The following is a 14,198-nucleotide window of genomic DNA, read 5'->3' as shown; positions in this document are numbered from 1 at the left end:
TTCGTTGGCTAAAAACAAAAAATAGTAACAATGGCACTCGTAAAATGTTTGTTGTGTAGTGTAGTGTGTACTGTGTAGTGCGCGCTGTGCGCGCCTACTTTTTCCATCACGTTACGTTATTCAAACGTACAGTAAACAACAACAATACCGTACCGTAACCACTTAAACCCTATACATGGTTGACCGGAGCTCTATACCATTTCCTTTTCTATCACACTACCCTATCTGCGATTTTCAGCAAAGTAGTAGTAGGCTACTACTACTTTGCTGAAAATAGCCGATCTACAAGATCACAATACGTCACCAATGTGACACATTGTGAGCTTGCACATCTGCTATTTTCCTGCGAGAGTCGTCAGTGGGGATTAAGTGGTTAATGTTTTATACATTGTGTGTGTGCAACATTTATGTTGTTATGCTGGTCTAAAAACAAAACAGAAAAAGACATTTGTATTCTCAGTGAGCCCTATACAGTATTGATGCAAATGCAACACGTCCATTTGTACAGGTTAAAATGTGGAAAGAAGAGTTTTCTGCCCGACAGTGACGCTATGGGGCTGCAGTCGCTGACTGTCGCTGTCCGGCGGAGAACTCGCATCTCCATATTTCAACTTTGAATGCTTTTTCTTGTAAATTAATGAGTGGCGCACAAAGGTAGCGAAAAAAGTAGCCCATGACAGCGTGACTTAATTGTAGATCGACTATTTTCACAATTTCAATATTTAATAATAAAAATCACACCCGTGTGAAGTGAGTGGTGCAACAACGTGTGGGGGTCCCCGAAAGTTCCAGACCCCCAGGAACGCGCCCAGGGGGGTGGCCCGGTTTCCCGGCGAGCCGCCCCGCGTGCGAAATCATTGAGAAATGACAGCGTTACCGTGTGGGGGTCCCCAGGGGGTCCCTCTACTGTACTGTACTATACTGTACCGTCACGGTACTGTACTGTCACACTAAAAAATCCGATATACAGTGTGCGCGCGTGTGTGTGTGTGTGTGTGTGTGTATGTTAGGCTGCGCAACAGGCGCAACAGGCGACTGTGGCTCAAGAGGTAGAGCAGGTCGTCCAATGATCCATGGGTCGGCAGTTCGAATCCCGGCTCCTCCTGTCTACATGTCGAAGTGTCCTTGGGCAAGACACTGAACCCCAAATTGCTCCCGATGTGCTGGTTGGTACCTTGCATGGCTTCCGCCGCAATCGGTGTATGAATGTGTGTGTGAATGGGTGAATGTAATCTATGTAAAGCGTCTTGGATAAAGGCGCTATATAAATGCACCATTTACCATTTACCAACAGTGACAGTTGGTGGTGAAAACCAACCAAACGCTATTTTCGTGCTCGGACACAGCCAGGGACACAGCCAGCCAGGGACACACATAGCTGTCTATAGGAGTCCATGGTTGCACCACTCAAAAACAAAGGACATGCAAGGTTTGGACATACAAGGTTTCCACCTGGCAGCGGTGTGGAGGAAGGCGGGGCCAAGGCCATCTGTCTCAAATGTGGGGATATTTCCCCATGCGGACTGGAAGAAAGCTGAACACATCATGTCTGTGTTTGTTTATATATGTAAGAGGATATGTACGTGTGTTTATATCCGTGTATGTTTCTGCGTGCAATGCATGCTTTCAATTCACACACCCAGTATTTGTATTGTCACATCAATAACAGCACGTGCGTCACATGTGTGTAATGCATTGTAAATATACAAACTTGTAATGAATTATAATATGCTAATAACACTGCATTAAAGGACGCCTTCACCTATTTTCAATCAACCCATCTTCATGTAATTGGTCAAAAATGATACACTTTTCTTGTCGGTGTCTCATAGGATGGCTGAGGGACATTCCAGAAACCCGCCTATCAGTGACATCATCATTAGGCAGGTTTTTTTTTTTAACATGAGGACAATATGGATTGTATTATAGCATGTAGGCCTATGCTAACTTTCCAGAAATAGAAATTCTGTGTGTGTGCGTACGTGAGTGATTGTGCATCTGTACTGTACTGTATAGGTGGCTATCTGTGCGTGCTTGCGTGTGTGTCCTCCGCTGTCGTCTCCCTGAAACAAAAGATGCAAGTCAAGGCTAGAGGGTGGAAGTGGTTGAAACCCCCCCCCCCCACCCCCTTTCCATTTAGCGTGGGTCATTTATTACTTTTCTGTATTCCTGGGAGGCAGGAAACTTGGCCAGCCATTGTTGTGAATGTGGTGGTGGGGGGGGGGGGGGGGGGGTACATCATGGGGTTGTAAGGGGCCACTGCTGCAGCTCTGGGCTTTTTAGAGCGGAGCGAAGCAGAGCAGTGGAAGAAGGGGAAAAGACAAATGGGGGTGAAATATGTAGAAAAAAAATGTAGAATGAGAATTATTGAATCAGAAAAAAGCATAAAGTACAGCGCCAGTCAGACGACGGACAGAAGAAGGAGAGGTGCTGGTCTGGTTCAGGAGGAAGACGATGCTAGCGGCCATGTGCATGATTGTCCTCGTCGGACACAGCTGCACAGGTGAGTCATGTGCCGGGCCACTTTATTTCTTTCCCAATACGATACCCCCGTACCGGCCGATATACCTATAGTAGCCTACAACGCGTAATGAAAACGTATCCATTAATAGGTAGTACAATAATTATGTAAATTGGTATAAAGTGTAAACAGTAGTGCAACAACAACAATGTAAATAAATTGATAAATTGTATGGTATTGGATTGGTATAGTCTGACATATAATTGGGATTGCATTTTAAGCAGTACTTCTCCGATACTGGTCTGGTATGGGAACAACTCTTATCTCAGAATCCATTAGCGGGGTTAGCGAGGGGTTAGAATCAACTAAATTGTTACATCACTGACGGAGCCAGTTCTAGAACTGGTGGAAAAGGTGGCACCTCTGAGTTATGATGAGGGTCCTCCTTGTAATGAAACACGCTGGAGAAGCACTGATTTAAATGAACTCTCCTCATGTGGCCGTTGCACCAGAGCATTCCATGGGACGGGAGGGACGGGGTGAAGGTCTGAGAACCAAAAAGCAAACATGTTTCATGTGGTCATCCTGTGGTTCACATGAAAGGCTGTGTTTATGAGGTGATGTGTAGTTGTGTACGCTACAAACTGCACGCTGAAATGAAGTTGGCTAGTTAAATGTGCGTCTTCTGACATCACCTAGAGAACAACCCAAAGCTATTACAACAAACACCATATTTTACAGATGCACATGCGTGAACTCAATTCCTCTGTATTGGAGTGCATGCATGCATACATGTGTACGTGCACACACACACACACACACACACACACACACACACACACACACACACACACACACACAGTACACTCTGTCCCTCTGTTCGCCCTTCACTGTCTTCGAATATTGCTCACTCTCTCATACAGTAAAATATTTAGTGTTAATTTAACTCGGAGTGCTGTTACGGTCCAATGCGTGAATTATTAATTGCTGCACCGCACTGGTCACGAATGATGCAAGTCAGGAACAAAGCAAGTTTATGTTTGTTTATTCAGCAGTTTGAGCATGATCACAGATGTTTAAAAGTTTGATGGGCTGTTTGAGCAAGACGCTGAAGGCCTAATTGCTCCTGATGTGCAGGTTGGTGCCTTGCATGGTTTCGTCCGCCATCAGTGTATGACTGTGTGTGTGTGTAATGCACAATCTATGTAAGTGGTGGTGGAAAAGTACGATCTACAAGTTCATAATGCGATGGATTGTTACATTTTGACCTTGTAGATCGGCTATTTTCAAATTGCCGGAATGTATGTTGGCTGAAGTGTTAAAAGGTATATTCAGTGATATTCAAATAACCCTTTTTTATTTTATTTTTTATTTTTTTGTGATTTGTCTCCCTACTATAGAGTGCGGGGAGTCCGGGGACCATATAAGGAGTATCTCCCTGTCCCCAGTTAATGTATGTTTTGTAATAATAATCAAAATCTACAAAATAACTAGTAACTAAGGTTTTCAAATAATTGTAGTTATAGTGGAGAAATGAAATGTACTACACCACTGTATGCAGGTTGAGTTTACTTTGAAGTCGGTTGTGGGCGGTTCTCGAGATTCTCCAAGGGCCGATACGCTCTTGTGCATACACAGAGATTGTATGAATTTAGGATTTGGTTAGATTGGACCTATAATTACGTTCATGAGGGATTAAGAATAAGATTTTGCACACAGATGTGATTCAGTGAGACACTGTGGAGCATAAAATGCAACGGCGGTGCAGCCTCCCAGAAGGGGTGAGTGATGGAGGAACTCTTAGGAATAGGCTACTCGGATACACAGAGGAGACGACGTGAAGAACTCCCTCCTGCCCTTAATTGCTGTTTAGCTTTTCATCCCGTCTTATGTCCAAAACTTGGCGCTCAACCGCAGCATCGGCCACCACGGACTGAGCTGTTAGAGTCTGAACCAAGACAAATAGAAGAGCAAGACAGCCCAACTGGCTTTTCTACATCTGTGTGACGTAGGTCATCGCCACTTTAGGAGACCGGAAGTAGGCCTATTAGTTCCAATGGGGGAGTGAATGTGAATAATTGTGAACACAGCTTCTAAAGGATTCTTTAGCTCCGTGGTCACTGAACTAAAGATTGGACCAATTGTTCACAAGTCACACAATCTTCCTAACATTCTGACAATAAAATGGGCTTTTTTTTCTTTTTCTTTTTTGCATGAGGAATACCCGAATTCTCCGAACTCTGAAGCAAACAGAGATGCAGTGCCAGTAAAGCTCCAGAAGCACTTTTGCCATGTATTGTGGTTGGAAACGTCAAAGCTGGTAAGAAGATTCATGTCGAACCGGACGCGAGGATAGAAGTCAGGGGTGTAGTAAGTCAGTGTGCGTTGTGAATCCATGACACCATAAGCCCCTAGTTGAACTTGAACCCCTACTTGATGAATAGCTGTAGATATACCGTACCGTACCACACCGTACCGTACTGTACCGCACATTGTATAAAAATGATACTAAATAATGCCCCCCCCCCTCTATTTCTGAACGTTCCTCACTGCACATGCCCCGTTTCTAAGGAAGGTTAGTGTGTCTTGGCTGTTCTTCTTTATCTTATTTGTGTGCATATAAGATAAAGCAAATATGCAAATTTTCGTATTATTTTCTATTTCATTAGAATACACTCTCCGAATGACGTAAACATTTTCTAAGGATTTCACTGTGTACAGTACATGCAACGCTATAGATCATACACAGATTATATTTTATTGCTCCCTCTTTCACTCTCATTATACAGTACATACAGCATACATACATAGACATACACACATTTTCCCTCTTTAATCTTCTCTCTGTGCGTGCGTGCGTGCGTGCGTGCGTGCGTGCGTGCATGCACGTCTCTATTTCACACATGTCCACTAACCTCATTTCCTTTATGGGTCCAATTACGCACAGACGTGGAGGCCCGTCTCAGCCCCAGTTCCGTTTGATGTTTAGGTATAAGTGACTAACAGGCTTGGCGGCTTTGACAGTCGCGTTGTGACGTGACTTGCGTTTCCCGGCAGGTGCCTCGTTTATTATTGTCCCCCTAAAACAAGCGGTGTGTGCCTTCCATAAAAAAGCCCCTTTTACAGCCAGCCTCCCAACAGCAATGCTGTATACATATAGCTTTACGTCATTTATGACCAGTGGTGGATAGTAACTAAGCACATTCACTTGAGTACTGTACTTAAGTACAATTTGGAGGTATGATATATTTCCAATAATCTATACTTTTACTTCTACTCCACTACATTTCAAAGACAATATATAATAGACAGTATATTTTTATTACAACTATTTGAAAACGTCAGTAACTAGTTACTTTGTAGATTTGGATTACTATTACAAAACAAACGTGAACCACTTTCAGCCCTATATCATTTTGCTGTTTGAAAATATCTGCAAAATCAGTGTCGTGAGCTTGTAGATCTGCTATTTTTCATATTGAGTAGGCCTAATTTACTTTTGGTACGTATACATTTTGATGCCAATAAATACTTCAGTCAGGTCAAATTTTGAATACGGGACCTTCACTTCACGTAACCTAATCGGCATTGTGGTATTGATATGTCTACTTAAACCTGAGGCAGATTCTAAATAACACCTTAAAACAAGTTTTATAGATTAGATAATGCTGTTGCTACATGTATAGCAATAACTAATGAGACACATAGGTAGCGTCCGGATTGATCGAAGGTAAAACAACGTATAGGTCGCACCAGGTATCAATGAATAAATTAGTACTTCCATCACTGTTTATGTGCCCTGTTTAAATGGATGAATTATCTCGCTCTCTCGCTCTCTCTCTCTCTCTCTCTCTATCTCTCTCTCTCTCTCTCTCTCTCTACGTGTGTGTAATAACGATGCCGGGGGCCAAAATAGATCACTGGCATCATCATTGGCCAGCTTATAGCTTAATTATTCGCACAGAGCTGGGAGTTGTTTCTCTGCCCGAGAGCGCCAGTTGTCTTTCCACATCTTTCTCTGTTTGTCTGGTGGCTTTGCTCATCTCCTTTTCTGTCACTCCTCTCTGTGACAGAGACAAAGTCGGGCCTTTCTCCTCGTACCCAAGTCAAACAAACACAGACACAGTCACACAGTCATTCGTTGAAAGCAACAGAGACACACAGACACGCAGGCCATGCACACACCATTTCTGAGCGCCTAAATTAGACATGCATGGTAATGGTTCAGTGGCAGTGCTGTTGGGCATCTCTGCCTACCTCTGCCTTGTTAAAATAATGGTAAATGGACTGCATTTATATAGCGCTTTTCTCCAATGCGCTTTACAATGTACTTACTATTCACACAGCAATGGCGGACGGAACCATGCAAGGCCACAACCTGCTCATCGGGAGCAGTAAAGCCACACGTTGGAGCCGCTCAAAAATAACATTTTGTTTTACCCCAAAAATAGACAAGTCCATAGCCCACGCACCATTGAGACCCAGAGTGAGTAGATGGAAATTGTGCCAGTTTACAATGAGCTTCACTGAGGAGGACCATTTCCATGAAAATGGGGTTAAAGGGTAAGACCACTTTTTGAGAGGTTTGGGTTGTTTTCTTACCTTATTATGGGCAAACTATTCCATTCCATGAGTTATTTCTCTCCGTTGTGTTGTTTATTAGCAATAAGAAATTAAAAATAGTCGCTCATTGACTTCCATTGTAACGGGGAAACGGGTCTCAAAGTCACTCTTTTAGCACATGAACCAACGCAACAAAAGCTGATTCTGACAGTTTGTGACATCAGTAAAACGTTTTATTTTTATTTTCGTCTTTTAAGACGCGAACAGCAGTGATTCGGTCGGTGTAGGCATACCTACCGGATCTTCTTTCTACACAAATTTGTCAAAACAAGACAAAGTTGACATTGTTTATTAAAAATAAAACCGCATAAGTTTTCCTGATGTCATAAACTGTCTGAGCTAGCCTGTTTCCCCGTTACAATGGAAGTCAATGAATTTTGTATTTCTTAAATTGCTAATAAACAACACAACGGAGCGAAATAATTCATGGAATGGACTAGTTTGCCCATAATAAGGTAAGAAAACAACCCAAACCTCTAAAAAAGTGGTCTTACCCTTTAAAATTAGTGCTCTGTATGCACTGCAGAAGAGGTGACCAAACTAAATAGGACACTGACCGACGCGTTCCGCTTAAAAGGATGGATCCAGAGTTCCAGACAAATGAAGCCTGTCGTTAGTTTATACAGGGACACGTTAATCTGCATGCCTAAACTGTAATCAGCTGTCAGTCCACTGATTGTATTTGTATCAATCAGCCTATAGCTTCCTATTCGTCATTCACATCTCAGCTGATCATGACTCCATACTTCAATCACGCCTCATTCTCTCAACAAGGCAGACAAATACGGCTCACTGCTTCACAGTCTCACACTGCTGCTGCTGCTGCCAAACTTGCCTCCACCACCCCAGCCTTCACCTTTTGATCAAAGTCTGGCATATAGGCTCACATACTTATGTAGCCTACTGCTTAAATGTGTAAACCAAATGTTGAACTGGAATTCTCGTGTGCACGGCTCTGAAGTAAACTAGATTCATGTTCTATAATCTGATTCAATGTTCTATGCATGGCTTTAACATTCAAATGCATTCAAGTTGTATGTGTTTACGTTTAACTGTATACAATTTGTTGCAATAAATGGTCAATCTAGAACTAACTAAGGGTGCTCAAACTTCCAGGCGCATGCCACATCTAGGCTCTGGCCTGACAGCGTGTCGCGTGTTCGAGTCCCGTTCATGACGACCTTTGCTGCATGACTCTCCCCTTCTCTCTCTCCCTCTTTCCTGGCTATCTTCACTTGTAACTATCAATAAAGGCAAAAAGCCAAAAACAAATATATATAAAAAAACAATGCAAAAAACAATGCAAAACGAATAAAGTGAATAAGGCGGTCGGTCAACAGAAAATGCGGCTTCCCACACACCTCTCTCTGTCTGTTCTACCGGTGGTGCTTTTGAGGTAATCAGGTGTCTGCCCCTATGGCCATGAGGCCACGTACCAGTGATAGTGCATTGACCAAATATGTAAACAGCCAACATAACCAAAGCATATAAACAACAATAAACCAATTCCTACATGCTCCATTAATGTCTACTCGGTCGATGGCACACTGCGTGGCGATGCGTTGTGAGTACAATATAAGTACAATATAAGTCAGACCTTCAAAAACCCATCCTGGAAATGAAGTGGGGAAAAACTCATTTTCTGGCCCGTCCTTTGAAAGCAGGGCTGTGTGGTCCACTGCCACCCACACTCCGCGGCCTTGTCTCGACAGCTTCAACCTAAACATTTCCCTTTGTGAGCTGTAATCTGGAGCCCCGATCTGTCTAACCGCCGTGATTCACAGCATCCATAGGTTGCTGGAGAGGAAGCTGAGAAAGCTCTGAGTGGTGGGGGAGAAGGGGGAACCCTTAAACCTTTGCCCTTTGTAATTTAGTTTTAGTGGCATCAAACACAGGATCCAGATGCTGCAATGAAAGGGTTCTGAAGTGTACTGACTATAGTGAGTAAACCTATATGCTCAGTCAGAAATGTGCAGGGGAACGAGGGCGGCAAGTTCACGGGATGCATACGCCAACGTAGGCCTTTTCTTGGTCCCTTCACGCCTTGCGGCACTTTGAAGCCTGTCGCGCTATTGTGCCATTTCTTTTATTTAGTTTTTTTATTCACAGAAACATCCGTGCATGAAGCACAAAGGAAAATAAATCTCATGTGCATGCAGGGCAGAGCAGACAACAAAGATTCAGAAGAGGGGGAAATATGACATGGAACTGAAAGAGAAGCGAGTACTTTGTTCAAGAAGAAATATTTACCATTATAAAGCAGTGGCAACTAGTCTCACAAAACATTCTTGCAAACATTGAAACAACCAAAGATCAATATCCATTTACTGAGCCCTATTTACTGTTATCGTTAGATATGATTTAGTCCACAATTCCATGCTGTATTGATGTGGTACCATAGGAGAAATAATTAACAAATAATCACAATTGTTTTACATTCTCGAATTGCTTGTATAGTCTTTAAAATTAAGTAATGCAGATGTTTAACAATAATGTACCTCTTGAGAGTGTAAAATGAAACCAAATGGACCCGTCATTTTACACTCTCAAGAGTTAAAGATCTATAATGGTCCATTTGGTTACCATTGCCAACTCTCCATCATTTAGCTGGGGACCACCTGGAACCCCCTTAAGGACCACTGGCGGTAGTGCTGTCGCCTCACAGCTAGAAGGTTCTGGGTTCGATTCCCGCTGGGGACGCTGTGGGTGCTGGGGGCGTGTTCCCTCTTTCGCGTCATCAGTGCTCATACCCTAGGTGGGGTTGGCGAAAGGGCCTTTCTGTGTGGAGTTTGCATGTTCTCTCCGTGTCCCCTAGGTTAGGTACCCTCACAAAAACATGCAGTAATCCTGGTCTCTAAACTACCTCTCCTTGGTCAGCCGGGGCGCCTGATGGAGGGGAAAGGAACTGGTCGGAATAACGTGTTCCTTCCACGCGCTACGTCCGGCTGGAGAAACTCTCCCCGTCCCCTGTCAGGTGAAAAGAAGCAGCTTGGACTCCTCATGCATAGAAGGAAGCATGAGGTCATGCAGTCCGCTGCCCCCCCAGGTTGGCAGAGGAGGTGTATCGCCCAGGATTACATTAGATGACACTGGGTGAAAGAAATGGGTTGCAAAATCGTGGGATAAAAAAACAAACAAAAAAAGGACCACTGGTTACCATTGCCAACTCTCCATCATTTAGCTGGGGACCACCTGGAACCCCCTCAAGGACCACTGGTTGAGAACCAGTGGACTAGGAGACCATGAATGAACTCCCAGCCAATAAACCAGGGGACATCAATCAACCACGAGGGTGTCCCACCGCGGCCTTCCAACGAGGACATGCTAATGAAAGATGCAGGGGCAGAAAGTTCCAGCAAGCTAGACAGGTGTATAAGAACAGAAAGCTGCTTTCTGGAGTGAGCTGTACAGTACAACTCTAATGTTATTGTGGTGGTGGTGGTGGTAGTTAAACAACACCAGCCGCTTCCATTCCCATAAGTCTACATGGCTCCTGTGAGCCTCCAAGCTGTCTATGTAATCAACCAAACAAAGGCGCCTATAAGCAACCTTTTATCTTCCCGATGACTGGATGATCCACGTTGAGACCAGAAACAGACCACCAGCTGTTTACACTTGTCTCGGCGGAAACCGAATCGACGTTTTTCCCATGCAGCGCAAATCCCCTTCCCTCTCCGGGCATGGATCCCGTAACAAATGGAACGTGTCTCCGCAAGCCTTTCCTCGCTTCTAACGCACGTCACTGCCAGTGTTTTCACTTGGTGTGGTGTGGTGGTGGGGGGGGCGCCCGCCCGCCATCATGTGAGGCCCCTCTGCGCTCCCCTCTATACCCAGAGAGGCACTATAGCTGCTCCGATTTTATTAGAATCTTGATTGGACCCACGTGACAGACCGCAAATCCCCCCGTTGGCAAACCTGGTGCGGCGTTGGCAGGAGGCGAGAGAGGTCTTCTTGGAGCTATACGCGCGGTAATGAGGTGCAGCCTCGACGCGTTCATGAGGTGGGCGGGGTGAGAGAAAGAGCGAGATGGAGAGAGAGAGTGAGAAAGACAGAGAGAGAGAGAGGGGGGGGGATGCATGGCCGTGATTCCGTTCCCCCTGGCTGTGCGGAACAGAGTTGGCCCCGCTCACCTCATTTCACACACAAACTGTTGTGTTTGTGCAAAAAAAATGGCAGAAGCAGGAAAGAAAAGACAGGAAAAAAAGCAGTTTTCATTGGGCAGGCAGTCCTGTTCTCTGCTACCTCATGGATGAAAAATGCCTTCGCCGACTTTACTTCCCACGGAAACACGTCCAAGTTGAGAGAGAGAGCGGGGGGAAGTTATTGGGGTCGTTTTAATGCAAAGATGTCAGAGAGAGAGAGAGACAGAGAGAGAGAGAAAGAGAGACTTAGTGAAATGGAAATTATGTGCAAATAAAACCATCTTCCCTAACATGAAAAACAGCCCAGAGAATATTGTCTCTCGTTCTCTTGCCAGGCTGTTTTCCAGTGGGGGTTGGGGGTTCTGAAGAGAAAGGAGATGGAAACCGTTATGATTTATATTATGATGTATGCCAACACAAATTGGGTTCTCTCTCTCTCTCTCTGTCTCTCCCAGCTAAATCAACGGGCGCATAAAAAGGAACCCATTATACGTTCACCACATCAAAGAGCGAGCTATTCGACTTTCTATCACACACACGTTCCAGAGAGAGAGAGGGAGGGAGGGAGGGAGAGAGAGAGAGAGAGAGAGAGAGAGAGAGAGAGAGAGAGCGAGAGAGAGAGAGAGAGAGAGAGAGAGAGAGATGGCAAGCTGGGAGAAAACAGCTAGAAATAAATGAACAAAAGCTTCTTTTTTTTAAAACAAAACAAAAAAAGGACCTGCGCTGCGATGCTTGAGTGCTCTTGTGTGGTCCTGGCAAATCTCTCTCGCGCGCTCTCGCTCTCTCTGTCTCTCTCTCTCTCTCCCTCCCATTCAATCTCACTCTCAACTCAATTCAATGTCTCTTCCTCCCTGATGTCTCTTTCTTTCTCTTTTTTTCTCTATCCTTCATGCTGTCTTCCTTTGTTGTCTCTCTCTCTCCCTCTTTCTTTCTTCCTCTTTCTCCCATTATCTTGAAGCTCTTCTCATTCTCTCTCTCTCTCTCTCTCTCTCTCTCTCTGTCTCTCTCTCTCTGACTCTCTGTCTCTCTCCCTCTGACTCAATCTCTCTCTCTCTCTTCTCTCTTTCCTGTGGCTCTGAGCCTATGAGCTGGCGCGGGCCCTTACCCCTGCACGCACGCACGCACGCACGCACGCACGCACGCACGCACGCACGCACGCACGCACGTACACACACACACACACACACACACACAGACACACACAGAGTGGGTCTTTAAAAGGCAGGACCGGAGGTCTTTGCAGCCACACACCCTCTCTCTCTCTCTGCGTCTCTAGCACCCCCTCTGTCTCTCCCCTCTGTCTCTCTCTCTCTCTCTGTGTGTGTGTGTGTGACTTCAGCTCCGTTGAGTGACGGCAGTGTGTCTGGGGGTCCTGGGCTTTTGGGGGGGGGGGATGCCAGAGGCACCACCGTGCAGGGCCCAGGGGCTTATCGTCCTCACTGGGCTCTCATTGCTGATGGCTGCAGGCAGAGCCAGCACCAGCACCACCACAGACCACAGCCAAGGTGAGGACCTCAGGACTGGACACTGCACCGGTCACTGTGCTGCATGCCGCCACCGCCACTGGGTTGGTTTGGGATATTAGTGGCCCTCTCTGTGGGGCGGACTAACAGGACACTTTAATGGACGGACCGACGGGTGGACAGACAGACGGACAGACAGAGGACGGGGTTATGTTAGGTTTTTATCGTTCGTGTCGGGCAGAAACCTCTTATCTCCGTATTTTAACTTTTTTTTTTTTTTTTTGCGTAAATCACACTATGGCATCACGCAAAAGCATCACAAGTAGCAGAACTGCAAGCTGTTTTTTTTTGTTTTAGTTTTTTAAGCTTGTAGATCTGATAGGGTTTAATTTGAATCCTGAAAAGTAACAGGTTTGGACATATGAGGTTTCCACCCGGCGACACTGTTTTACCTTGTCTGCAGGAGTCTGGTGGTGAGTAAACTTTGTGTGTGTGTGCGTGTGCGTGTGCGTGTGCGTGCGTGCGTGTGCTTGCATGCATGCGAGAGCCGGGGAAGTGAGAATGTTTGTGTTGGCGAAAGGAGCATAATAATGTGCATAATTATGTGTCCACGCATACACGTGTGACTGCATTTGTACATATTATACTCTAGTCCACGTGAGTGGGTAAGTGGCAGTCTGTGTGTGTGTGTGTGTGTGTGTGTGTGTGTGTGTGTGTGTGTGTGCGCGTGCGTGCGTGCATGCATGTGTGCGCGCATGTGTGTATACACTTGAGACAGTCCAGGTTAAGTAAGGTTAAATCAGGTGTGTAGGTGTAATTGACGAGTCTGTGTTTAGTGTGTGCGTGCATGCGCACGCGTGTGTGTATTTCTGTCTTGGTGTGTCCATACCTGTTTATGTAAAGTCACGGACTGTTTGTCTTTCCTTGGTTTTTCTCGGCGTGCCTTGTTGCCTCAGGTGTGTCTTTTATTCCTTCTCTCTTGGTGCGGTGCTGCATGGCAGCGGGAGACTTTTATTCTGTACTCAAACCGACCACTGAGGAAGGAAGCAGCTTGACAATTAATGTCTTCTAAATTCTGACAGTTTTCTGAAAAAAACTTTCTGTCAAGGACCCCAAAAACTATATGTTCAGATTAGAAGATTTAGAACACTTTCCTGGGGGTCTTTATGTGTGTAATATGTGGTTTTGGATATTTTTGATTTTAGCAGTGAGCCCAGTGTCTCTGATGTCATGGAAACTGGGCTCACTTACTTCCTGCACTACATGTTGTCTCAGTAAGACAGCCCTCCCCCTATCCACAAGGAGGAGCAGTGCACCAAAGCATTATGGGAATTGTAGTCCAGGGAGTAAGTGAGCCCAGTGTCCATGACATCAGAGACACTGAGCTCACTGCTAAAATCTAAAATATCTAAAACCACATATTACACACATAAAGACCCCCAGGTTCTAAATCTTCTAAACGTCCTTATGTCATGGTTTGAGTCTCCCACTGTCTGCATTCCCACTTTG

The 14,198-nt window shown here is 45.1% G+C and overlaps 1 protein-coding gene across 2 annotated transcripts in view; it reads left to right on the top strand.

The window, feature by feature from the left end:
* The window catches only part of alpi.1 (alkaline phosphatase, intestinal, tandem duplicate 1), a 74,895-nt gene that overhangs the window by 26,549 nt on the left and 34,148 nt on the right, over positions 1–14,198 (top strand). Inside the window, exon 1 of one of the 2 annotated variants that reach the window (XM_079506234.1) lies at positions 12,619–12,731. The exons of the other annotated variant lie outside the window; for it this stretch is intronic. Within the exon in view, the coding sequence (XP_079362360.1) occupies positions 12,620–12,731 (112 nt within the window). The 5' untranslated portion in view covers position 12,619. Of the gene's footprint in view, positions 1–12,618; positions 12,732–14,198 lie in introns of those variants that run through there. 2 annotated transcript variants of the gene reach the window in all.

The sequence above is a fragment of the Electrona antarctica genome, assembly GCF_951216825.1.
Source record: "Electrona antarctica genome assembly, chromosome: 7".
Taxonomy (NCBI): Eukaryota; Metazoa; Chordata; class Actinopteri; order Myctophiformes; family Myctophidae; genus Electrona; species Electrona antarctica.
The sequence above is the reverse complement of the archived record's forward strand: the minus strand, read 5'-3'. Positions and strand labels throughout refer to the sequence as shown.